The sequence below is a fragment of the Myotis lucifugus genome, unplaced genomic scaffold (assembly GCF_000147115.1).
Source record: "Myotis lucifugus unplaced genomic scaffold, Myoluc2.0 scaffold_1638, whole genome shotgun sequence".
In the NCBI taxonomy this organism is placed as follows: domain Eukaryota; kingdom Metazoa; phylum Chordata; class Mammalia; order Chiroptera; family Vespertilionidae; genus Myotis; species Myotis lucifugus.
Window position 1 is genome coordinate 411 of NW_005872686.1, and position 24,465 is coordinate 24,875.

General features: G+C 48.9%; 1 protein-coding gene across 1 annotated transcript in view; it reads right to left on the minus strand.

Annotated features, from left to right (window-relative positions):
* Nucleotides 1-305: 305 nt before the first annotated feature.
* FANCI (Fanconi anemia complementation group I) overlaps nt 306-24,465 on the minus strand; it is a gene marked incomplete at its 3' end in the record, with an annotated part of 38,915 nt that continues 14,755 nt past the window's right edge. Inside the window, exons 10-30 of the mRNA XM_023748668.1 lie at nt 24,334-24,421; nt 20,589-20,719; nt 19,630-19,700; nt 17,579-17,693; nt 16,603-16,725; nt 16,029-16,097; nt 13,655-13,756; nt 12,545-12,718; nt 11,942-12,063; nt 11,036-11,200; nt 10,356-10,535; nt 8,424-8,590; nt 7,343-7,416; nt 6,370-6,486; nt 3,131-3,182; nt 2,488-2,615; nt 2,332-2,400; nt 2,061-2,154; nt 1,363-1,550; nt 449-502; nt 306-365 (exon numbers count right to left, since the gene is read on the minus strand). Of these exons, the coding sequence (XP_023604436.1) occupies nt 306-365; nt 449-502; nt 1,363-1,550; nt 2,061-2,154; nt 2,332-2,400; nt 2,488-2,615; nt 3,131-3,182; nt 6,370-6,486; nt 7,343-7,416; nt 8,424-8,590; nt 10,356-10,535; nt 11,036-11,200; nt 11,942-12,063; nt 12,545-12,718; nt 13,655-13,756; nt 16,029-16,097; nt 16,603-16,725; nt 17,579-17,693; nt 19,630-19,700; nt 20,589-20,719; nt 24,334-24,421 (2,343 nt within the window). The remainder of the gene's footprint in view (nt 366-448; nt 503-1,362; nt 1,551-2,060; nt 2,155-2,331; nt 2,401-2,487; nt 2,616-3,130; nt 3,183-6,369; nt 6,487-7,342; nt 7,417-8,423; nt 8,591-10,355; nt 10,536-11,035; nt 11,201-11,941; nt 12,064-12,544; nt 12,719-13,654; nt 13,757-16,028; nt 16,098-16,602; nt 16,726-17,578; nt 17,694-19,629; nt 19,701-20,588; nt 20,720-24,333; nt 24,422-24,465) is intronic.

Sequence of the window (24,465 nt, forward strand, 5' to 3'; positions counted from 1 at the left end):
GCTGCTACTCAACTCGCAGGCCCATGGGATCGGAATCCCCCAGAAATAAACCAAGTCGCTGAGCTCAGCACACCCGTTCCTTCCCGGCTCTAAATGCAAGCCTATTGCATGTGTCTCTCACCAAATCAGACACACCTTTTCCTTGCTGCACAGATCTCAGGCCTTGGCTTGGTCTCACCTGGGCACCTTGGGCTCATGTAAGAAACTACATACACTCGGCTCAGGTGACCACGCAGTCCCCGGGGAACGCAGGGAGCCCTCTCTCACATGGAGATCAACTATGGCACGACCTCTGAACCACTTACCTGCACGTAAGAAATGAAGGAATAGCACACAGGGGTCAGGTGAGAACCCGACAGCTTCACCTGCAGCAAAGGAAGAGGAAGCCGATGTAAGCGCAGGAACAACACAGCTTCCCCCACTCCTGAGGAAGGCATTCCCAACTCACCAGCTTCTCCATAATCTTTGGAATTCCTCTGGCGCTCCGACACACCTGGATATACTAACAAAAGATTCCTGGATTTAGTGTGTCATCCTATGCAAATGTCCCACACGCTAAAGGTTCACAGGCTTCCTTTCCCTTCCTCAGAGCTCCTAGCTCCACCAACAGGACAGGTGTCCCCGTCCCCCAAAAATATATATTTATATTGATTTCAGAGAGGAAGGGAGAGAGAGATAGAAACATCAATGATGAGGGAGAATCACTGATTGGCTGCCTCCTGCACACCCCACACTGGGAATCGAGCCCGCAACCCGGGCATGTGCCCTGACTGGGAATGGAACCGTGACCTCCTGGTTCATAGGTCAGTGCTCAACCACTGAGCCACGCCGACCCGACAGGAAGGGTTTATTTTGAACTTGTTCAGCTCATCGCTTTAAAAACCCTTCAGGGACAGTCCCTACATCCAGATTGAGTCTTAGAAGATGTTTGAAGAGGCATTCACTTTTTTTTTTAATCCTCACCTGAGGATATTTTCCCATTGATTTTCAGAGAGAATGGAAGAGAGAGGGAAAGACAGAGCGAAACATCGATGTGAGAGAAACACATCGATTGGTTGCCTCCTGCATGGGCCCGGGTCAGAGAGGAGCCTGGAACCAAGGTATATGCACTTGACCGGAAATGAACCCAGGATCCTTTGGTTTGCAGGCTGACGCTCTATCCACTGAACCAAACAGGCTAGCGCAAGGCATTCACTCTCAATCAGGTGCCACATATTCATATGCCAAGGAAATAGAGGCCACCAACTGTTTCCTCCTGGCCTGTGGGGACGCCTGCCACCTACTGACCAAACCAGGACGTGGCCGGTCTCCTGACCCGCTGGGGACAGTGGTGGTGACTCTGGTCCTCGCTCAGATACTCACATACTTGACAAGTGCGGTGAGAATGGTGTACATCTTGCACAGGTCCCTTAGCAGGGTGTCCACGCAGCTGCCCGAGGGCAGGGCGGTCTGCACCAGCTCGTGGAAGAAGGTGAGCAGCGTGCCCAGCTGCATGATGACGGCTTTCTCCACGGGGTGGTTCGGGAGGGCTGCCTGGGAAGAGGCCTCTTCTGAGGGGAAATGAAATTGGCGCGTTCAAACCCAGCAGACCTTCCTTCCTTTTTTTTTTTTTTTAAATATGTATTATTTTATTTCAGAAAGGGAGAGGGAAAGATAGAAACATCAATGATGAGAGGGAATCATTGATCGGCTGCCTCCTGCACACCCCCTGCTGGGGGTCAAGCCCGTAACCCCAGCATGTGTCCTTGACCGGAATCGAACCTGAGACCCTTCAGTCCACAGGCTGACGCTCTATCCACTGAGCCAAACCAACCAGGGCATGGCCTTCCATTCTAGTTAAAGTGGAGGAGCCTCAGAAATCGACACCGTTAACTAGGAGGTCTGAGGGGAAATGAACATGTGACTCGCCACGCACAGTGAAGGGACAACACTGTCAGAAGCCACCGTGCAGCCCCGGGAGACCTCGCTCACACACACAGCTCAGGCGGTGGTCCGGGCTGGACCCTGGTGGACTTGGCTCTCCTCCCGACTCCCGGCACCCCACCCTGAACTCGTCTCACCTGACACGGTTTCTTGGCTCACTTGTCCCTTAAGCTTGGTGATCAGCCAGTCCACTTCTTCCAGGACCTTCTCGGCCTGACTCAGAACCAGCAGCTGTGAAAGGAAGGGATGCCTGCCATGGCCACTGCCCTCGGCGGCCAAACAGAACAGCCATGGCCGCCTGCGGTGGGTCACAGGCCCAGGACGTAAGTCACTGTAAGTCACTCTTCGGGTGACATAAAGTGGGAAGGATGACAGGGCTGTTTCCCATGCTCCGGGATCAGGACTTACACAGACGGTAGGGGCCGCTGTTCGCAAATTCACCACCGCATAGTGGTTTGTTTTCTCCACCTCCACATCCTGGGGAGCGAGAGAGAATGCGCTGTAACCGCGTAGGCCGTGCCCTGACCCTCACCCCCAGTGCTGTGCTGAAGGCTGCCCCTCTACCTCGTCTATGTCCCCAAGGTGCCCGTGGATGTCCTGGGACAGGTCACGCAGCAGGGCGACAGGGCTCTTATGCGCGACGTGGAGGCTGAAGAGCAAGTTCATCGCGCCCTTGCAAAACAAGGCATCCTCTAGGCAGGGAGGAGAGAAAATCAGAAGCTGAGTTATAACCCTGTCAGTGCTTCAGGGTCGGGGTGCCCGGCCAGGACACGTAGCTCATGTTCTGGCACAACACCCCTCCCCCGCCACCGAGCTGCCCACTTGGACCAGCAGCTCACCCACAAACGTGCCCTGATCTCCACGTGCCCAAAGAAGGGAGACAGTTCCCAAGACCGGTCACCCCGACCGCTGCGTAACCCGCACCCAGAAACCCTCTGCCTCGATCGCCCCAACAACGAAACTGCTACCCTGACCTCACATCCAGTCTTGTCTGATTTTGAACTTGATCTACAGGGGTTCACAGAGCAAGTACTCTTCTGTGTCGACAGTGCCAGTGTCCAGAGTGGATGTGAGCAGAGGTCCCACCGCTCTATGCCCCCCGACACGTGGTGCTGTGTCTCTCATGTGGGCTCTTCTGCCGAATGCGTAAATGCTATTCGGTGATGATTTTAAATAAAGCTGACAGGACGCGTGGCAGGAAACTCACCCCGGCTGTTTTCCTTGCAGATCTTGGATGTCCAGGATAACATCTGCACAAACTAGAGACCGTTCAGCTGTTACAGAAACGGCCGAGACGCATCTACAAGAGCCCTAGACCTTCCCCCGCCTAACCATCCGCCAATACACGTGCCCGGACCTACTGGAACATCTACTTGGAACAGCACGAGAGTAGGCCCAAAATTAGGAGAATTACTGATGCTTTCCTTATAAGATAGCATACAACTTAATTCCCCAAGTCTATGCCCTCATTAAGGGCCAAATGTCCTGGGATCCCGGTCTGGGTCTCACCCCCAGCCTCCCCCGCCCCATAACCACGTCCAGGGCTGGAGTTCCTTCCTCCCTCCCCGTGCCCCGCAGCCCTGAGGCATCTCCAAGGACATGAGGCGAGTGGAGAGGGGCAGGAGAGTAAGGTCCTGGCCACAAAGACAGCAGAATTCACTTTTAGGAGACGGGAGGCCAGAGGAGGTTAGAAGGGAGTAGGCAGACAAAAGAAGAAGAGGTGCCCTAGTGGGTTTGGCCTGCGGACTGAACAGTCCCGGGTTCCACTCCGGTCAAGGGCACATGCCCGGGTTGCAGGCTCCATCCCCAGTGGGGGGTGTGCAGGAAGCAGCCGATCCATGATCCTCTCTCATCACTGATGTTTCTCTCTCCCTCTCCCTCTTCCTCTCTGAAACCAACTAAAAAAAAATTTAAAAAGGCAAAACCCAGCATTTTTCTTAGGTGGTAGAGGAGACACACCGAGCTTTCTGCCCAGCAGTTCCTTCCATGGCCTGCAGCCCAAAGGCCCCGACAGGCTGTGATACTTAAGTGCAAGCCAGCCAGTAGGAACTCCTTTTGCTGTACTGGGGGGAACAGTAAATTCAGAGCCTACATCTGAACGCTGTGAACGGAGGCAGACAGGCCTGCAGGTGCCGTGTGAATGTAACCAGCAGGAGGCAGAACACACTTTGGTGTGAGGAGGGGAGGGGACGGGAAAAGGAGCTCCATTCGTATGTGCTTCTCCAGGAATAAGGAAACTTGAAGGATGCATAAGAAGCTAAGAACAGGTATGTACTTCTTTGGGGGAGAAGAGGAGCTGGACAGGTGGGCGGCATGAACAGGATAGGAGGCCGTTGACTATAAATGTCCTTATAATTGTTTGTCTTCAAACCATAAGACTTATTATCTGTTCAAAATTAAATTTACAAGACAAGGGACTGCCCTGGCCGGTGTGGCTCAGTGGATGTAGCATCAGCCCACGTACTAAAGGGTCCTGGGTTCGGTTGTGGTCAAGGGCACGCACCTGGTTGCAGGCTTGATTCCGGCCCTGGTTTGGCTGTGGGTGGGAGGCAACCTATCAATGTGTCTCTCTCACATTGATGTTTCTCTCTCTCTGTCTCTCCCCCTCCCTTCCACTCTCTCTAAAAGTCAATGGAAAAATATCCACAGGTGAGAATTAACAAAAGAAACAAACAAACAAACAAACCCAAAAACCCAAACAAGTGACTACCTGGGATTACGGGGGGAAGTGATGATTAAAAAAAACAACTTCCCACCCTAACTGGTTTGGCTCAGTGGATAGAGCGTCGGCCTGTGGACTGAAGGGTCCCAGGTTCGATTCCGGTCAAGGGCATGTACCTTGGTTGCGGGCACATCCCCAGTAGGAGGTGTGCAGGAGGCAGCTGATCAATGTTTCTAACTCTCTATCCCTCTCCCTTCCTCTGTAAAAAAATCAATAAAATATATTTAAAAAAACAAACAAAACTTCCCTATGTATAAGCCTTTCCAAGCCCGTTTATCTCCCCTCAAACGTCCCCCTGCCTGTCGTCGTATTTCTTTCCTAGTCTTCTGTCCTTTGCAGCAAAGTTATGGGAGGAAAGAATGAAGGTGGAAGTGAAGTGGGGTGAGTTGTTCGGCTCCAGGATGAAGTAAGTGCTAGCAAAAGGGACTTCTTCGGGCTCCCTGGACCTAGAGGGCAGGAGAATCAGGTCCACTTCCCAGCACTCACACACCGCACCACCCGAGCACCCCAGGCTGTGGCCTCTTAAAGACCAGCTCGCCCATAAGTACGGGCGCACACAGGGAGCCTGACCCCTGGGCTCCACGTGTCCTCACAGATCAGGGAGGCCACGTGGGAGAACACAGCCTGGCGCTCCAGGACGCTCCCCGTCCTGCTGCTGGGAACTCCTCCTGAAAGGAGCAGACCCACAACACGTGGCCCTCCTCTCATTCTTCCCTGGGTGTGAACACACTGTCCGTCTGCTGCCACACAACGTCTCTCGGCAGAGCTGTTCCCGCTTTGGGATTGCAGCCACACTTTCTGACTTAATCACCTTTTGCTGAATTGCCCCCAAAGTCAGTACCAGCTAACCTTGCTGAGAAAAGCAACTGCTGAATGTCAGCTAAAAATGAATTTTAGCTATATATATATTAGCTAAAAATCAATTTTAGCTACACACATATACGTACTCACACACATATATTTTAAATATATTAAATATATAAATATATTCTTTTTTAAATACATTTTTATTGATTTCAGAGAGGAAGGGGGAGAGAAAAACATCAATGATGATAATTATCGATCGGCTGCCTCCTGCACACCCCCTACTATGGATGGAGCCCGCAACCTGGGCTGTGCCCTGATTGGAAATCAAACTGTGACCTCCTGGTTCATAGGTCAACACTCAACCAGTGAGCCACACCAGCCGGGCAGATACCTTCCTAACAATTAGCACATTTCCACAGGTTAAGAAGGTTGAGGGCACCCATAGTGCTCCCTGTTCACCCTTGATGGTGGCCAAACGAAAGCAGTGCTCCCGCCTGTGAGGCTGCTTGAGATGCTGTCAGGGTAGGAGCACCACACAGGAAGGGTAACCTAACAGGTCTCACATTAACAAACTCAGGAGCATAATTAAAGGTACAGTCTAAAATAAGCTAGACTTGGAGAGGATATTTAGATACGTGTTTTTTTAATACAGATTTTTTACTGATTTCAGAGGAAGGGATAGAAACATCAATGATGAGAGAGAATCACTGATTGGCTGCCTCCTGCATGCCCCCTACTGGGGATCGAGCCTGCAACCAGGGCATGTGCCCTTGACCGGAATCGAACCTGGGACCCTTCAGTCCACAGGCCGACGCTCTATCCACTGAGCCAAACCGGCCAGGGCTAGCTGCGTTCTTTTAAGATGCAGCACCCTGCCCTTCTGTGGGATGAGAGGTGGGACTGAGGAGGGGCCGTACCTGAGGGGAGGTGGGCTCCAGCAGCCTGGCCAAGCTGGTGAGGACGCTGACGAGGAGCAGGGCTTCCTTGCTGTTAAATTCCTCCTCTTGGCTGCTAAGTAAGTTCAACAAGGACCTCTGAGAAAGGAAAGTACGCAGACACATAAGCAGACATGTTCGTATCAGGGAGGAGAAACATCTCGCCAGAGACCCCCAAGGCTGGGCCAACAAGGATTCAAAGAGGACAAAACCTGAAGATAAACTCGATGGAACAGCTAGTTTCCTACCCTGTTTTCCACCATCAACGTGAGCGTCTCTTAAACACTACAGACCCCTCCCCCTGCACATTAGGAAGGACTGTGCACCCCATTCCGGGCGGTTTACAGCTCCTTGCGCCCCTCCATCTCCCAGGTTCAGATACCCCACCCACCCCAACATTCCCTACACCCCTGCCCTGTCTTCCTTTTCTCTGTTCGTCTCCGACCACCTGAATTAACTGTATTTGTCTGCGAGTCTCCTCTCCACTCCAGGTGAGCACCCGGGGGAGGGACTCTGTCTCCCTTCTTCCCTCCTAGATCTCCCAGCCCCTGGAACAGAACCTGGTGCAGAGCAGAAACTTTAAAGTTATCCTGATAGTATGACAACTAATCAGACGGTTAGACACTGTCCAGCCTTTATGAAACCTGACAAACCCCAATTACGCCAGCGACACAAAGACAAGCTCCACACTTAACAGGCTCCTGGCCATCTGTGTGTGTCAGCTCACACAGTGACCCCCGGGGCAGTGGCTGCGGCAGGCGGCTGGCTCAGCACACACAGCCCAGGCCTTTCTGTGCGGTGCCTCCTCTCTAAGCGTGATGTCTGCTTGTTTGGATGATGACCCAGAGAAAACCCCGTCCTCCCTGCTCACTGTCGCTGGTTCCCCCCGGCTGGCCCTGCTAACAGCGCCTCTGCGAGGCCCCGGCCAGCCCAGCAGCTTCCCACGGCTGCTCACCTGGAACTGCCGGATCTGGAACGCTGCCCTCTGGGTGACCGTGACTTCCACCTCTTCCTCATTATCCGGGACATCTAGGGAAGGGATAGATAGATAGAAGTCTATCTTCCTTGAAACGAACTATGCTCTTTTAGCCTTTTAGTAGCTGAAAGTTTAGAAAGACAAACGTCCTACAGGCAGATTTGAATATATTCCTAACGTTATGTAATTTCTTCATACTATGTCCCACTTTCCAGCCCCTATTCGTGGTTAAGCACAGTCCAGTACGTGCCAATTCTGAACCCACTGCATGTCACTTCCTAGCAACTTTAGGACTGAGCTCAGATGACCTATGACAGGTTAACAAAGAGAATCAAGAGGTCCGGTTAAGAAAGAGAACCCAGCCCGGCCAGCATGCAGTAATGCACTTTCAGCTGTGCCATTTATGCCAGTAATTCCGTCCTGTTCATTCTACCTGCATGGGCGAGTGATAGTGCAGCCCTGGAACATTAATGTTCCCTGACAACCCAAAGCCAACTTCGAAGAGAGAGAAACCTGAGCGGAAACCTTAAACACCGAAAACTTACTACCTTGTGTAGTGGGGTAGATAGTGTCCCCCTGCCCGGCCAGTGTGGCTCAGTGGTTGAGCATTGACCTATGAACCTGGAGGTCACGGTTCGATTCTGGTCAAGGGCACATGCCCAGGTTGCAGGCTTGGTCCTCAGTGTGGGGCGTGCAGGAGGCAGCGATCAATGATTCTCTCTCATCACCGATGTTTCTATATCTCTCTCCCTCTCTAAAATCAATAAAAATATATTTGAAAAAAAGAGAGCCCTGGCTGGTTTGGCTCAGTGGATAGAGCGTTGGCCTGTGGACTGAGGGGTCCCAGGTTCAATTCTGGTTGGGGGCACATGTCCAGGTTGTGGGCCCGATCCCCAGTAGGGGGCATGCAGGAGGCAGCCGATCAATGATTCTCTCTCATCATTGATGTTTCTATCTCTCTCTCCCTCTCCCTTCCTAAAATCAATAAAAAATATAAAAAAAAAGAAGAAAAAGAAAGAGAAACCCAGACCAAGGCCGTGTATCTCGCAGAGGTGCCCACCCAGCGCGCGGAGGAACTGGGGCACCCGGGGCTGGAAGAAGTGCTGCACGGCGCTGAAGATCCTCTGCAAGCCCTCCAAGCACAGCAGCGAGATGCTCTTCCCCTTCTCCTTCTTCCCCGGCTCCTCCACGGACGTCGGAATGGACGTGTATCTCCAGAGCAAGACCCTGAAGGGGAACAGAGACTTTATTTTTATTTTATTTTATTTTTTAATTATTATTATTTTTTTAAATATATTTTATTGATTTTTTACAGAGAGGAAGTGAGAGAGATAGATAGTTAGAAACATTGATGAGAGAGAAACATCGATCAGCTGCCTCCTGCACATCTCCCACTGGGGATGTGCCCGCAACCCAGGTACATGCCCTTAACCGGAATCGAACCCCGGACCCTTCAGTCCGCAGGCCGACACTCTATCCACTGAGCCAAACCGGTTTCGGCATAGAGACTTTATTTTTAAAGTCGGCTTCCCTGCGGTGCCATTTACATACAGTAACTCTCACATCCTCCAGATGTACAGCTCTATGGATTTTAGCAAAGTTACCAAGTGTGCAATCATCCCCCCATCAAGGTAGTCCCATCTCCCCAAAAGCTCCTTCATGCTCCTCTGTAGTCAATGCTCTTCCCCCATTTTCCAAGCAACCACTGATTCCTGTCCCTGTGGTTTTACCATTTACAAAATATCACATAAAAATGGTATCACTCAGCACGAATTGGTTTGGCTCAGTGGATAGAGCATCGGCCTGCAGACCAGAGTCCCGGGTTCAATTCCAGTCGAGGGCATGTACCTCGGTTGCAGGCTCCTCCTCAGCCCGGGCCCTGGTCAGTCGGGGCTTGTGCAGGAGGCAACCAATCGATGTGTTTCTCTCACATCAATATTTCTCTCTCTTCCACTTTAACTAAAAAAAAAAGTCAATGTAAAAACATCGATGAGTGAGGATTAACAACAAAAACTGGTGTCATTCAGCGTGCAGCCTTTTGAGTCTGGCTTTGTTACGGATTAGCACATGCTTCTGAGATTCACCTACGCGGCTACAACTGCCGGCAGTTTGTCCCACGTCGCTGGGCAGCTTCCCACTGCATGGACGGACCACAGCTTGTTCTACACCAATTTATCCATTAGCTGCTGGACATTTGGGTTGTTTCAAATTTGGCTGTTACTGCCAAGTAAATAAAACTTGCTATATGCAAATCCACTTCAAGTTAATATTTTGTAGATGACATCAGGAATGGATAAAGATTCTTTTTTTTGTCTAAGAGTGCTCAATTGGCCCTTACTGGTTTGGGTCAGTGGATAGAGCATCGGCCTGCGGACTGAAAGGTCCCAGGTTCGATTCCGGTCAAGGGCATGTACCTTGGTTGCAGGCACATCCCCAGTAGGGAGTGTGCAGGAGGCAGCTGATCGATGTTTCTCTCTCATCGATGTTTGTAACTCTCTATCCCTCTCCCTTCCCTCTCTGTAAAAAATCAATAAAATATATTTTTTTAAAAAGAATGCCCAATTGTTTCAAAACCATTTGTAGAAAAAGACCTTTCTTTCTCCATTAAATTACCTCAGCACCTTTGTTAAATCAAATAACCTATAACTGTTTATTCTGTTCCTCTGGTTCTGCCAATACACACTATCTTAAATACAGCAACTTTATAAGACTTGAGCCCAGCTGGTGTGGCTCAGTGGTTGAGCATCGACCTATGAACCAGTAGCTCACAATTCGATTCCTGGTCAGGGCACATCCCCAGGTTGTGGGTTCGATCCCCAATGGTGCGTGTGTGTGTGTGCAGGAGGCAGCCGATCAATGATTCTCTCTCATCACTGATGTTCCTATCTATCTCTGCCTCTCCCTTCCTCTCTAGAATCAATACATATATTAAAGACCTGGAGACTCCACAGCCAGCGCGACAGGTTTCCGAGGGTGAGCGTGCGTGACTTACCGGGTTATGTCACAGAGGTTCTGAAAGATCTTGTCTGGGTTTTGCCCATCGGGGCCGCTCACGTGCCCCGTCTCCTTCAGCTGCTGCACCTTCCGCAGGGCCACGCCCACGGCGTAGCGCATGAACTCATTGCTGGACCGCAGCACGGACAGACTCTCCTCGTGGCTTTGGGTGCTGTCCCTAGAGAGAGGGAGAAGGAAGGTTCCTCCTGCCTTCTGGACACTGCTCAGTGTAGCAGCATCCAGCAAGCTTCGGATGATGGACTCTAGGTGTCCAAGCAGTCCATTCGCACACTATCTGCTGCTGAGAGTGTCAGATGCCACAGGCTGGGGGTCGTCCTACCAGACTGCCCAGCCCCCACTTCAGACACCAGCTGCCAGCCCAGGTAACTGAGTTATGTCTCAGGCTCTGAAAGACCAACGGGCTACAGATCGAAGTTCCTAATGACCCCCTCCAGCTCGGAAGGCTGCTGTCTGCACTTCTGACCGGCTGGCTATAAATCCGAGGTTCCCACACCCCCTCCTGGGGTTCAGTTAATCTGCTGGAATGGCTCTCACGGGACTCAGAAACACATGCACGGGAAGAACTATGACGCCCCCCCAGATGACAGTGCCTCCCCCCGGGGCTCCCGGCAGCGTCGTCACAGCGCAGCTGTCTTTCAGCCTCTACCAGCCCCTCACCTGAAAAGGGCGGTGAGGAGATCAGACACAAACTTCAGGGACAGAAAGCTGTCGTTGGTTTTGTTGGCCGCTTTGGTTTTGCCTTTGCCAGCTTTCTCGGTCAGGATGTCAGAGAGCTTCTTGTAACACATAAATAAGCTCAGGATGTCCTCGAACTTGTTCTTGCTGTGGACAAGGGGAAGAGACCACCAAGGACAGCGTCAGAGGCTGTGGCTTCCTGTCGCATGTAGGACACCACAGCGCTTCTTCAGAAGCTTTCTCTATTCCAGACACTGCCATGCGGGAATGACCCCTCATTACCATGAACTCCCAGGCATGCGATCTGCCGAACTATGGTTTCCTCCCGTATTGGGACCAGGCAATACAGAGCATGAGGGTCCCACACTACCACCAATCAAAAGGAGGAATTCTTGATTCCAGGGCCCAGGAATTCTGAATTAAAGTCTGCTAGAGGCACGACATTCGCCTGCCTGTCCATCATAGCTTGGGTGTTCCCTGGTAGGAAACACAGTGCCTGGTCTTCGGCTAGATGTCTACCCAAAAGATACTGTCATGGCCCAGCCGGTGTTGCTCAGGGGTTGAGCGGCGACCCATAAGCCAAGAGTCACTGGTTCAATTTCCAGTCGGGGCACATGCCTAGGTTTCGGGCTCAATCCCCAGTGAGGGCGTGCAGGAGGCAGTCAATCAAGGATGTTTCCCTCTCATTGAAGTTTCTATCTCTCTATCCCTTTCCCTTCCTCTCTCTCTCAAAATCAATGAAAACAGATTAAAAAAAGAGAGAGATACACTGATGTCTGTGGTATGTTCAGTAACTAGCATACCGAAGGAAAAACACACTCCGCCCCCCCGCCCCCGATAAAATGGAGAATTAGGCAAACTGCAATTAGAGTCACAGCAATAGCTTACCTGAAATTACTGATGGAGAAATTATATTCCATTAGAACCTCACAAACTCCCATCACAAGAGAAGCACAGATGTTATTTTTGATGCCGATACCAGTGCTCTGAGAAAAATCTGCTGATTTATCCTGAAAGACACCAGAGAAAAACTAACAAGCTTCCAAAAACTTCCATTGTACAACATAACTGAGGCCCTGGGCAGTGTGGCTCAGCTGGAGCATTGTCCCATATCCTGAAAGGCTGCGGATTCGAGTCCCGTTAGGGAACAGGTTGCGGGTTCGATCCCTGGTCCGATTGCATATGGGAGGCAACTGGTCAATGTTTCTGTCTCACATCCATGTTTCTCTCTCTCTCAAAATCAATTTCTAAAAATTGATGATCTATATATATATAAAAGGCTAATACGTAAAGTGTCCCCTCCAGAGTTCTATCACTTGCTATGATGAGCGTTGACCACCAGGGGGTGGTGGGGAATGAAGGAAGGCCCCGGCCAGCATCCAGAAGGCCCCTAAAGGCCCTGATCGCCAGCCAGGCCTAGGGACGCTACCCGTGCACGCATTTCGTGCACCGGGCATCTAGTAAATAATAAATAAGAGATTTAGCAATTACCAGTTCAAAGTCCTCTAGTTCACTCTTGATCATTCTCTTGGTAAGAGACTCCAACATGTCATCTAACTCTTGGTAGAACCCTTCTTCCTCCTCCTCCTCCTCTCCCTGCTGAGCGGGCATCACCTTACTCTTATACCAGGCCAAGCAGTGCTGAATGCAGCACAGCAGATGGTCCTGTAGAAGAAACAAGAACGAAATATTCTTGAGTGTTCAGAGATAACGTGCAAAGCTGTTGCTAATCGACAATTCATTCTTGCCTATCAGGCTAAAGTAAGCTATGCACTAGCAGCACAAGTTGCGTCGACCCGAATCAACAACACTGCAAAAAGCTGCACTAGCAGAGGCCTGGGTTCCTGACCTGCCCTCCCCAAACGAACTGGCTTCATAAGAAGCTGGAACCTCACAAGGCAACGGCGGATGCGCTCCCTCTGATCCAATGCAAACACCATGGAGCCAGGCTGGGCAGCTCGGTCCTCTCTGGCTTCTCTGAGTCCCAGAGGCTATTCTAAAGGTGGGGGCTTGTGCTAAAGGAATCTCTCAGAGACCAACACAGCATCTCCGAGGGTAAGGACATTGCATGGCAGAGAAGGTCCGTGCATGAAGGCAGAATGTGACCATGGCATGACCACGAGCTCTAAATGGGGCGGAGTTTCAGTTTTATCTTCGCTTCCCTGTCTTGCTGAGGCTAGAAAGCAGGAACAGAAGACCAACCTGTCCTAGCTCCCCTGAGGGGTCCACAGCGCGCCAATGCTCGCTCAGCCTACATCATCCACGCCCTCCAGACTAATGAAGCAGGTGCCCTGGGTCATCTGCTCCTAGCCTCCCTCCCGCCCCATCCTAAAGCACATTCATTTAGTACCACAATCCAAGAGCCACAGCTGGAGACAAAGTGCTCCTGGGGGAAGTGGCGGATGCCGACACAGACATCTTACCAACAGACACGGGTGATGATGGTCAGAAAAGAAAAGCAGGGAGCGTTCAGAGTAAGAGCTCGCCGGGAGGAGCAGACAGCTTCACGGGGGAAAGGCGTCTCTTTCGAACCATCAACTCTATCAACAGGGTTGATATCTTAAGTAAAAACAACGGTTACAGGAAGAACAGCAGTCTCACCAGTGGCTCCTGTAGCGAGATCTGATCTCCTTGGGTCAAAATACAAGCTTCTAACTTCAGAGGAGGCAGCACATCGGACTGGGGCTCGTAGAACTGTTTCAGCTACAGACGGCAAGGAACAGAGACACCGCGCTCAGCGCTGCTTTTCACTTTACATGCGTCAAGCTAAAGGCACCTTTAGCCCTAGCTGGTTTGGCTCAGCGGATAGAGCGTCGGCCTGCGGACTGAAAGGTCCCATGTTCGATTCCAGCCAAGGGCATGTACCTTGGTTGCGGGCACATTCCCAGTGGAGGGTGTGCAGGAGGCAGCTGATGGATGTTTCTAACTTTCTGTCCCTCTCCCTTCCTCTCTGAGGAAAATCAGTAAATTTTAAAGGTAAATAAAAAAATAAAGGCACCTTTAATGTGTAGCACCTTCTCAGACCTATGTCCAAATGTCCAAAGAATGCAGCGACATCTGTGCTGCCCCTGCTTGAGGCATCGTACTGAGATCTTTCCTATCCCACTTCCATTACCTCTCCTACGAAACGCTACGTTCTCACGCCAACTCCTACACTTCCACAGGCACTCAGCATTTTCAGTAGAGCTTCACAATTAGCATATAGGCTATAGAGCAGTGATGGCGAATCTATGACACACGTGTCAGAGGTGACACGGGAACTCATTTTTTTTGGTTGATTTTTCTTTGTTAAATGGCATTTAAATATATAAAACAAATATCGAAAATATAAGTCTTTGTTTTACTATGGTTGCAAATATCAAAAAATTTCTATCTGTGACACGGCACCAGAGTTAAGTTAGGGTTTTTCAAAATGCTGACACGCCGAGCTCAAAAGGTTCGCCGTCACTGGGCTAGAGGCCTCAGGCAGGAGGGACATTGTTCAAGATGAAAAAATTGAATCCACAGAAATGAATAAAGAGCATCGGCAATGGTAAAAAGCGGAGACATAAACAAAAATTGTGTGTGTGTGTGTGCGCCTGTATACTTTACTTTTTCTTCTATTACTATAAAAGACATAAGATATAACTGTTTAAAGCAAAAATTGTAACACCATTTAGCTGGGATTTTAACATAGATAGGTATTCTTATTACTATCAGTACATAAGAGCATCTTTTAAAATTGTTCCCCCCTTTTTACTGAATTTATTGGGGGTGGCACTGGCTAACAAAATTATACAGGCTCCAGGTGCACAATTCCACAACACATCATCTGCACACTGTATTGTGTGTTCACCACCCCACTGAACTCTCTTAATATATAAAAAGATTCATGTACCACACAATGACATATTTAGCCGTAAAAAAGAAATGAAGTAACGATAGTTGGGACGCCATGGGTGAATCCTGAAAACACTGTCAAGTGAAAGACCACACATGATAGGACTCCATTGATATGAAATGTCCACAAGAGGCAAAATCTATAGTCAGAAAGCAGACTGGTGGTTACTTAGAGCTGGGAGGGTGGGGAAAAGATGAGAAAATGAGGTGATAGCTAAAGGGGGTGGAGTCTCTTGCTAAGGCAGCAGTTCTCAACCTGTGGGTCGCGACCCCTTTAGGGGTTGAACGACCCTTTCACAGGGGTCGCCTAAGACCATCGGAAAAGACAAGCTATTTAAAAATTCAAATAAATGCTGAATGAATAAGTGTTAAGGGTAAAAGGTCTTATTTATACCAGATATTCTCCAGCTAAATTCTTCCAATCTCGATTGTCCTTTTGAAATATTTCATAATTTAAAAACCCCCTTTAACCTAACAGACACTGAAGTATCTGTTTACCTAGACTTAACACAAGGCAGTATTTTGCTGTGTTTGCTCCAGATCTCAGTCTTTTTCCTTTTAGAAGTAAAACAATAGATACAGCTGCTGACAATCCTCGTACAAATGGCTCTTCAAAATGTCCTTCAGACTTAAGATGCAGACTGTTAACTGAGAAGGTAACTATTATACAATGGAAAGATGGCAGGTACATAGTGGTAATTAAAAAAAAATCATCAAGACCGCATCACAGCCCAGCCGGCGTGGCTCAGTGGTTGAGTGTCAACTTATTAACCAGGAAGTCATGGTTCGATTCCCGGTCAGGGCACATGCCCGGGTTGCAGGCTCGATCCCCAGTGTGGAGCATGCAGGAGGCAGAGGATCGATGATTTCTCTCATCATTAATAGTTCTCTCTCTCTCCCTCTCCCTTCCTCTCTGAAATCAATAGAACTATACATTTAAAATAAATAAGTAAATAAACCATCAAGATAGCATCACACACCCCAGTCAATGTGCCAGTGACTATTCGGGAATTATTTCACATTGTGAAAAGTCTGGAAAATGTCACTGCCTCTCACTGCCCCATTATCTGTTTTCTATATCCATAAATGCTTTTACCTGTGACAGCAGAGTCTGCATGATCGAATTAGCCAGCTGAGAGTTTCTTCGAAGGACATCATAGAACCCCTGAGAGGAATCAGAGAACAAATAAACTCTTTAACAGAGATACCAGCGATTCAGACAATCATAACTTCAAAATAACACTATCTTTCTTCCTTTTAAATGTATTTTTATTGATTTTAGAGGGGAGAGAGAGAGAGAGAGAAAGAGAGAGAGAAACATCGATGAGAGAGAATCACTGATTGGCTGCCTCCTGCACACCCCCACTGGGGATCGAGCCCGCAACCTGGGCATGCGCCCCTGACCGGAATCGAACCTGGGACCCCTCATCTGCAAGCCGACGCTCTATCCGCTGAGGCAAACTGGCCAGGGCAACACTATCTTTCTTTATCCTATTCTCAGTTCTTTGAAAAAGATGAATATATTATTTGCTAGAGAAACAATTCAGAAAGTTTAAGTTACTGCCTCAACTGTACCCCAATAAATTCAACAGTAAGTACCTAATTCATTAAAAACATAAAAAAGGTGACGAGCTGGGGGATGCGACATTCCTCCCACTCTGCGGAGGTACCTCATAAAGCATGAGCCGCACGTCAGCCTGCTGGCCCAGGCACCTCCTCAAGCTATCCATGATCTCCAGGCAGAACGCCTCGTTGGCCACAGCATTGTACCGACTGTGGACATCCACGTGGACCTGCTGAGGAAGGCACAGGTGAGCTCAGGCCCCTGGAACCCAGCAGCTCGTAACACACCTGGTTGACTCAAAAGGCCTACAAGACTTCTTCACACGTCTTCAGGACCTGGGAGAACCTAGCTCTTTTTGCTCCCACCAAATCCTGAGAGGGTTAGAGGCAGTTTTTAGTTTAGAAATGCAGATGGCAACAACACCCCTTAATGTGCATAGTAAATTCAGCAATTACATTTTTGTTTTCTCAGATTACAGGGTTTAATACAGGTTCATGTGCCAAGTAAATGAACTATAAAAGATGGAGATCATAAATGTATTTAGCCTCTGAGAACTACTGTGAAGAATAAATGAAATAATGAATGTAAAGCTCTTAGCCTAGTGTCTAACAGGACAAACCACAAATGCAACTCGCGTGTCTAATTTAAAATTTCCTGGTAACCAAATTTGAACAGGAACTGATGAAATTAATTCTAACTTTGTACTTAACCCAACACATCCAAAGTATTATCTCAACGTGTCATCGAAATAAAAAATTAATGATACTGTACATTCTCTAGTTTCACACTGTCTTTAAAACCCAGTGGATTTTACACGCACAGCACACTGAATGCGGACTAGCCGCATGTCAAGTGTCCAGTTGAACAGCCACACTGAGGCTGGTGGCTACCATCCCGCACAGCGTTGAGCACACAGCAGACCTGTCATCAGCAGTGCTGACTGCACTGCCACCAGCAGCACCTGAGCAGCACTGTGTGTCAGGACTGTCTGCACGGCCAGAACAACAGGAGGAAGAGAAGCCAGTGCGCATGCCACCAAGCCCCGCAGCAGCGCCCACGACAAGCCGGCTGAGCCACCTCACCTGGCTGACGCCGATGGCCTGGCTGCACTGGGAGGACGACAGGCTGCCCAAGACCTTGAAGTTCTTCAGGAGCAGCAAAAACCCAGCCACCGCCGACTTCCGGGCATCAAGCTGTCTAGCTCAGGGACAGGCAGAGAAGCAAGGAACAAACAGTATTAATTTCATAGCAATAGGCTTCTGGGTCAAAAAAATCCAGTTATGCCCGGCCAGCGTGGCTCAGTGTTTGAGCATTGACCTATGAACCAGGAGGTCACGGTTCGATTCCCAGTCAGGGCACATGCCTGGGTTGTGGGCTTGATCCCCAGTGTAGGGTGTGCAGGAGGCAGCCTATCCATGATTCTCTCTCATCATTGATGTTTCTTTCTCTCTCTTCCTCTCCTTTCCTCTTCGAAATCAATAAAAGAACATGTATTTTAAAAACCCAGTTAGTTTTGTACAAAGAGGAGTATGTGTCACAGTGAAACACGACAGAGCACAATGAACTGAATTTATGTGCTCGAATAAGAAATCAGCTGTTCACAGCAATGAGCAGCTGATGCTTTCATCATCTGCTTAACCTCATGACATTACCTATACTTCCTTCTATCCTGACACATCTATGTGGGGAATGAGAACAAGGGTGCGGCGAGGCTGTAAGTGCTGAATCGCAAAGGAAATAGTTGATTTTCTCTGCGCCTAAAGGAGAGCCATGCGTGGTACCTGATAAACACTCCACCCAGAAAAATGGTCCCGCCATCTCCCCGAGGCTCCATGACGAGTTCATGATATAGACCAGTGATTCCCAAAGTGGGCGCTACCGCCCCCTGGTGGGCGCTGCAGCGATCCAGGGGGGCGGTGATGGCCACAGGTGCATTTGTTTTAACTTTTTTTGTATTACCTTTCTATTCTGAGTTCAATAAATAGTTTCATAATTTCAAACTTCAATGTTTCTAATTTACACCTTTCTTTACTATATTTTACGAAAAAGGCAGAAACATTAATACATATATCTTTCTGTTTAATTGCTATTAAAATTTAAAAAAAATTAATTTCCAGGGGGCGCTGAGTAATATTTTTTCTGGAAAGGGGGCGGTAGGCCAAATAAGTTTGGGAACCACTGTTATAGACACGACAACATTAACCTTAGTCTGTCAGGCATGCATCTGGGAAGGAGCAACAGAAAACTCAATTCTACAACAGGGGCAACAGCACTGGCTGTTCCTACGGCCATCCATGAGGGCAGCATATTGCCTATGTGATTTCATACTTAAAGCACCAAGTGGTTTCCACCTAGTACTTGTCTCAGAGTATTCTGTAGGAGATGTATCGTCATCTATAGTTTGTATACTAAGAAATAATGGAAGAGAGGTCAGAAGGCATTGACTAAGCCAAAAACCAAAAGACCGAGACCCTCAAAAATTGATTTGGTCTACAGTCACCAGCCCACAATTCTGATGTTCACTAAAATAAGCTTTAAAAAATTTTTTTAATTACATTTTTTATTGATTTCAGAGGAAGGGAGAGGGAAAGAGATACAGAAACATCAATGATGAGAGAGAATCTTTGATTGGCTGTCTCCTGCACACCCCACACTGGGGATTGAGCCCACAACCTGGGCATGTGCCCTGACAGGGAATCAAACCGTGACCTCCTGGTTCATAGGTCGACACTCAACCACTGAGCCACACCGGCCTGGCTAATATTTACTTCTCAATGAAGGTGTATTCCCTTCAGAACTGCTGCTGCCAGCCGGCACCTGACCCTCCTCTGCAGGGCTATTCTAGTGCACAGCAGAGGACCCTCATCACAAGCTCGAATCCGGGCTCCAACACCAACTCCTATTGGACTTGGAAGGTCATGGCCTTCTCTAAGCCGAGGTTCCCTGGTCTGTGAAATGGAGCCGCAATAACCCTGCAGGACTGCCCTGGAGACTCAGTGAGATAGAGCACTGCGCACAATGCCGTCTGGTGAACGTGTTCGGCTGGGTGAGGCGTTCGCACGGCCCTGTGACCAGGTTGTACGAGGAGGCGGCAGAGAGGGCTGCTAGGAACATTAGACGGGGCACTACGTACCTGGCGAACATAGCTTTCCGGAGGACCAGTATCAGGGAGTCTCTCATCGACATGCTCACTTTGAGAAGGGGCTGAAAGAGGAAGCACAGAGGGTAAAACCAGAACGAGCTTGCTTATCGACCTTAGCTCCTTGCTACCCAATGCTGTGACTGTTTGGCTTTTCTAAGGCACTTTTTTTTTAATGTTTGTACTGATTACAGAGAGGGAGAGGGTGTGAGAGATAGAAGCATCAAAGATGAGAGATAATCACCCACTGGTGCCTCCTGTACACCCCTACTGGGAATGGAGCCCACAACCCGGGCATGTGCCCTGACCAGGAATTGAACCGTGACCTCCTGGTTCATAGGTTGATGCTCAACCACTGAGCCACGCCAGCGGAGCTCTGAGGCACTTTTCTACATGTTTCAGTGTATATCACGCTTAGTAATAAGGACAACACTGTAGTTGAAATACTACATTGGAACTAGCCTTTAACTCTATTGTCCTCAATTGGCAATTTTCTAAGAGCCTTTCGATTCCATCACTAACTTGAAAGTGAGTCAAAGGCCAGAGAGTAGCGCTGTGAAGACGGGTAAACTTGGAGAACAGAGTCTAGAGCTTGGGGCTCTTCCCCGCCCCCCCCCCCCTTTAAATTTATTGATTTCAGAGAGGGAGAGATAGAAACATCATGATGACTGAGAATCATTGATCGGCTGCCTCCTGCACGCCCCCCTACTGGGGATCAAGCCCGCAACCCGGGCATGTGCCCTTGACCGGGATCGAACCTGGGATCTTTCAGTCCACAGGCCGACACTCTATCCACTGAGCTAAACCAGCTAGGCTGGGGCTCCTGCCCTTTTAATACAAAGTTTAATGTTTTAGAATCAAGAGAAACAGGATTTCTTAGACATATTTATATTCATAAACACATGGGACTCCCACGCTCCCCACCTGGGTTCTCCGCTCCTGGGGCGACTCACCTGCACCGCCTTCAGCAGCCCCTGCACAGTTTGAAGGGGCAGAAAGGACAGATAGTCAAAACTCCCTGTGACTTTAGAAGAACAGCTCTGAAGAACTAAGGGCGAGTACATGATGATGTTTGAAAGCAGTTCTGAAAAACAGAATCCGTTATGAGTTGGCTCAAATAACTAAGGATATCTTATATAATAAAAGGCTAATATGCAAATCAACCGAACGGCACCAGTTGCTATGATGCACACTGACCACATCAGGGGGCAGACGCTCAACACAGGAGCTGTCCCCTGGTGGTCAGTGCGCTCCCACAGAAGCCCTGAGTTGTGCTCACGGCTGGTGAGCACAGAGGCGGTGGCAGGAGCCTCTGCTGCCTCTGGGGCAGCACTAAGGATATCCAACCGACAGGGAGTGGGCCCAAGCCGTCAGTCAGACATCCCCCAAGGGCTCCTGGACTGCAAGAGGGCACAGGCTGGGCTGAGGGACCCCCCCCCTCAGTGCACAAATTTTGTGCACCAGGCCTCTAGTTTCAAATAAAAGGAAAATTAAAACAGGGAAAGCAATGGTAATAAGTTTGTTTCCTTTCTCAAGTCAAGTATACTGCAACATAGATTTCTACTGATGCTACTTATTTTTCTATGGTCACTGTCTGCTGCAATAGTACAAGACTAGAAAAATCACCTAAGAAAGAAGCCCATTGTACTGCATGACAAGTAGCGCACAGTATCTTCATCTTCCCAAGCTAAGTCAATAAACACCTAGGAACTTTGATTATCTGTAAGCATACGTATGATGATCCTATACGGAATAGACAAAAGCTCAAAACATGGCCTCGCTCCCTTCAAGAATTTTAATTCGGTTGGAAGTCAAGTAACTATATTTTAAAAGAATGAAAGAGGTGCCCTAGCTGGTCTGGCTCAGTGGATAAAGCGTCGGCCTGCGGACTGAAAGGTCCCAGGTTCGATTCCGGTCAAGGGCATGTACCTTGGTTGCAGGCACATCCCCAGTAGGGGGTGTGCAGGAGGCAGCTGATCAATGTTTCTCTCTCATTGATGTTTCTAACTCTCTATCCCTCTCCCTTCCTCTCTGTAAAAAAATCAATAAAATATTTTTTTTTAAAAAAAGAAGAGGTAAATAACAAAATACCAAATAGCTAATAATCCTAACATAGCTTATTGCCCAGAACCATGGTCAGCAAACCGCGGCTCGCCAGCCACATGCAGCTCTTTGGCCCTGTGAGTGTGGCTCTTCCACAAAATACCACGTGCGGGTGCACACGTACAGTGAGATTGAAACTTCGTGGCCCATGCGCAGAAGTCGGTATTTTGTGGAAGAGCCACTCAAGGGGCCAAAGAGCCGCATGTGGCTCGTGAGCCGCGGTTTGCCGAGCCGCAGTTTGCAGACCACTGGCCTAGAAAGTTGTAAAAAAAAGAGATCACGCAGGATTTCAAAGAAAGAGCCCATGGGTTGGCGTGCTTCAGCAGAGAAGAGAAAGCTAAACCAGCTTCTGGACAAGGGGCCACATTAGCACACCAGGAGCCACAAAGGCCTGCTACACACAAGGGAAAAGCAGGGGGAGGTGCAGGAATGGACAGTGGGTAGTGCGCACATCTGTGCAGTGGGGGTGAAGGTTCCGAATAAATAAGTGAATAACTGAAGTTAATGTTGGATCAAATTGTCAAGAACTTTAACTGCAGGACACAGAGCTGACAAGTTATTGCTGAGGGAATTAGTGATTCCCAAGTGATGGAGGGTGCGGTAGGAATACCCTCTGGTGGCGATGTGCAGGCTGCACTGCTGCAGAGAGAAGAGAAAGCAGGGGATGCCGGTTAGGAAGCTGAGGCAGCGGTCTACGTGCAAGGTCACCAGATGGGAACCAGGCGATGGATGGGGTGGTGGTGGGAAGTAACAGTATGAGGGAAAGGATGGGAGAATTTAGCCCGGCCGGCATGGCTCAGTGGTTGAGCTGTGACCTATGAACCAGGAGTTCGATTCCCGGTCAGGGCACATGCCTGGGTTGCAGTCTCGACCCTTAGTAGGGGGTGTGCAGGAGGCAGCAATCAATGATTCTCTCTCATCACTGATGTTTCTATCTCTTTCCCTCTCCCTTCCTCTCTGAAATATATATACATAATGAGTAGCCAGATTATTATGACCAGCCAGATTATTATGACCACCCCATCAGTACAATGACGTGAATTAGTTATGCAAATAATAATAAAACCTTGAGCCGAAACCGGTTTGGCTCAGTGGATAGAGCGTCGGCCTGCGGACTGAAAGGTCCCAGGTTCGATTCCGGTCAAGGGCATGTGCCTGGGTTGCGAGCACATCCCCAGTGGGAGATGTGCAGGAGGCAGCTGATCGATGTTTCTCTCTCATTGATGTTTCTAACTCTCTCTCTCCCTTCCTCTCTGTAAAAAATCAATAAAATATTTAAAATAATAATAATAAAACCTTGAGAGTGCTTGCTTAGGAAGTTTTCAATATTCAGTATTTTTGGAAGTGTCAATGAAATACTGATGGGGTGGTCATAATAATCTGGCCACTTTGTGTGTGTGTGTGTGTGTGTGTGTGTGTGTGTGTGTGTGTAAAGAATGGGAGAATTTAGATACAAGTGTATTTGAGAAGATATAAAAGAATTCCAGCTTCTGGGACTTGGAGAGCCAGGCCTCAGATAATAGAAATAGTGGCAATAAAAAGGAGAATTTGTTTGAAGGGAACTCTCTTGCATTTGCGATATAAGGGAGAATACTAAATGGAAACACCCAGCAGGAATGAAAGCAATGAACTACGGAAAGAGGGCAGTCTAGACATGAAGATTCGGGAGCCGTACCCACGAAAACAACTGAAATCAGGAAAACAGGAATGACATGCATAAGCAAGAATACGTAAAAAGAGGAACAGACGTCTGCTTCCCACCACGATGGAGCAACAGTGAGCGGATTTTTCCTCCAACTTCAACAACAAAAAGGACCAATTATATCCAATAGCAATGTTCAGACACTAGACAAGAGCAGCACAGGACAGCGGCCCCTGAGAAAGGGAAGTAACCAGTGAGCCTTCCCACCCACAGAGAGGGAAACCCAGATCCCCGGTCTCCCTGAGTGACAGGAGCAGAGCTGAGGGTCAGGAAAGCCCGGTAGCTGGAGTTCACGGCAAAGGACTGGAGGGAGCGGGCTGCACAGGGTGAGCCCCGGAGACCTGCCAGTGCGCAGGGTAGAATGGGCGTCCCTGGGGACAGCAGGACAATTACCACACAAAGCAGACAAGGCTGATGCAAGGCAAGAGCTTCACTCCTTGGTTATACGCGCCTTCCTTTCTGGACAACCACAGACAACATGAACGGACTCAATGTTTTACTGACATGATAATAAAAGACTGCACGAAACTCCTTTTAATTGCTTTTTTATGTATATGTGTTTTTAACCCTCACTCAAGGATATTTTCCCATTGATTTTAGAGAGTGGAAGAGAGAGGGAGAGAAACATGGATGTGAGAGAAACACATCAACTGGTTGCCTCCCTCAGGCACCCTGACCAGGGCCTGGGCTGGGGAGGAGCCTGCAACTGAGGTACATGCCCTTGACTGGACTGGGGACCCTTCGGTCCGCAGGCCAACGCTCTATCCACTGAGCCAAACCGGCCAGGGCTGTTAATTTCTTTTTATCGTTAATTTTTTCCCATGATCAAACCATTATGACACTGAAATGAAAATATTCCTGAGCACTTTAGCCACCTTTTCCAAGTTCCATACCTAAGAAATGGCTGATGGGAGAGGATGCTCTGGTAACAACCCTGTTGAGGACCTGCTCCAGAATTTCCTGTCTGATCATCTCATGGATCTAAAAAGAACAGAAGAACCAATAAAACATTCCTTGGTGACTTT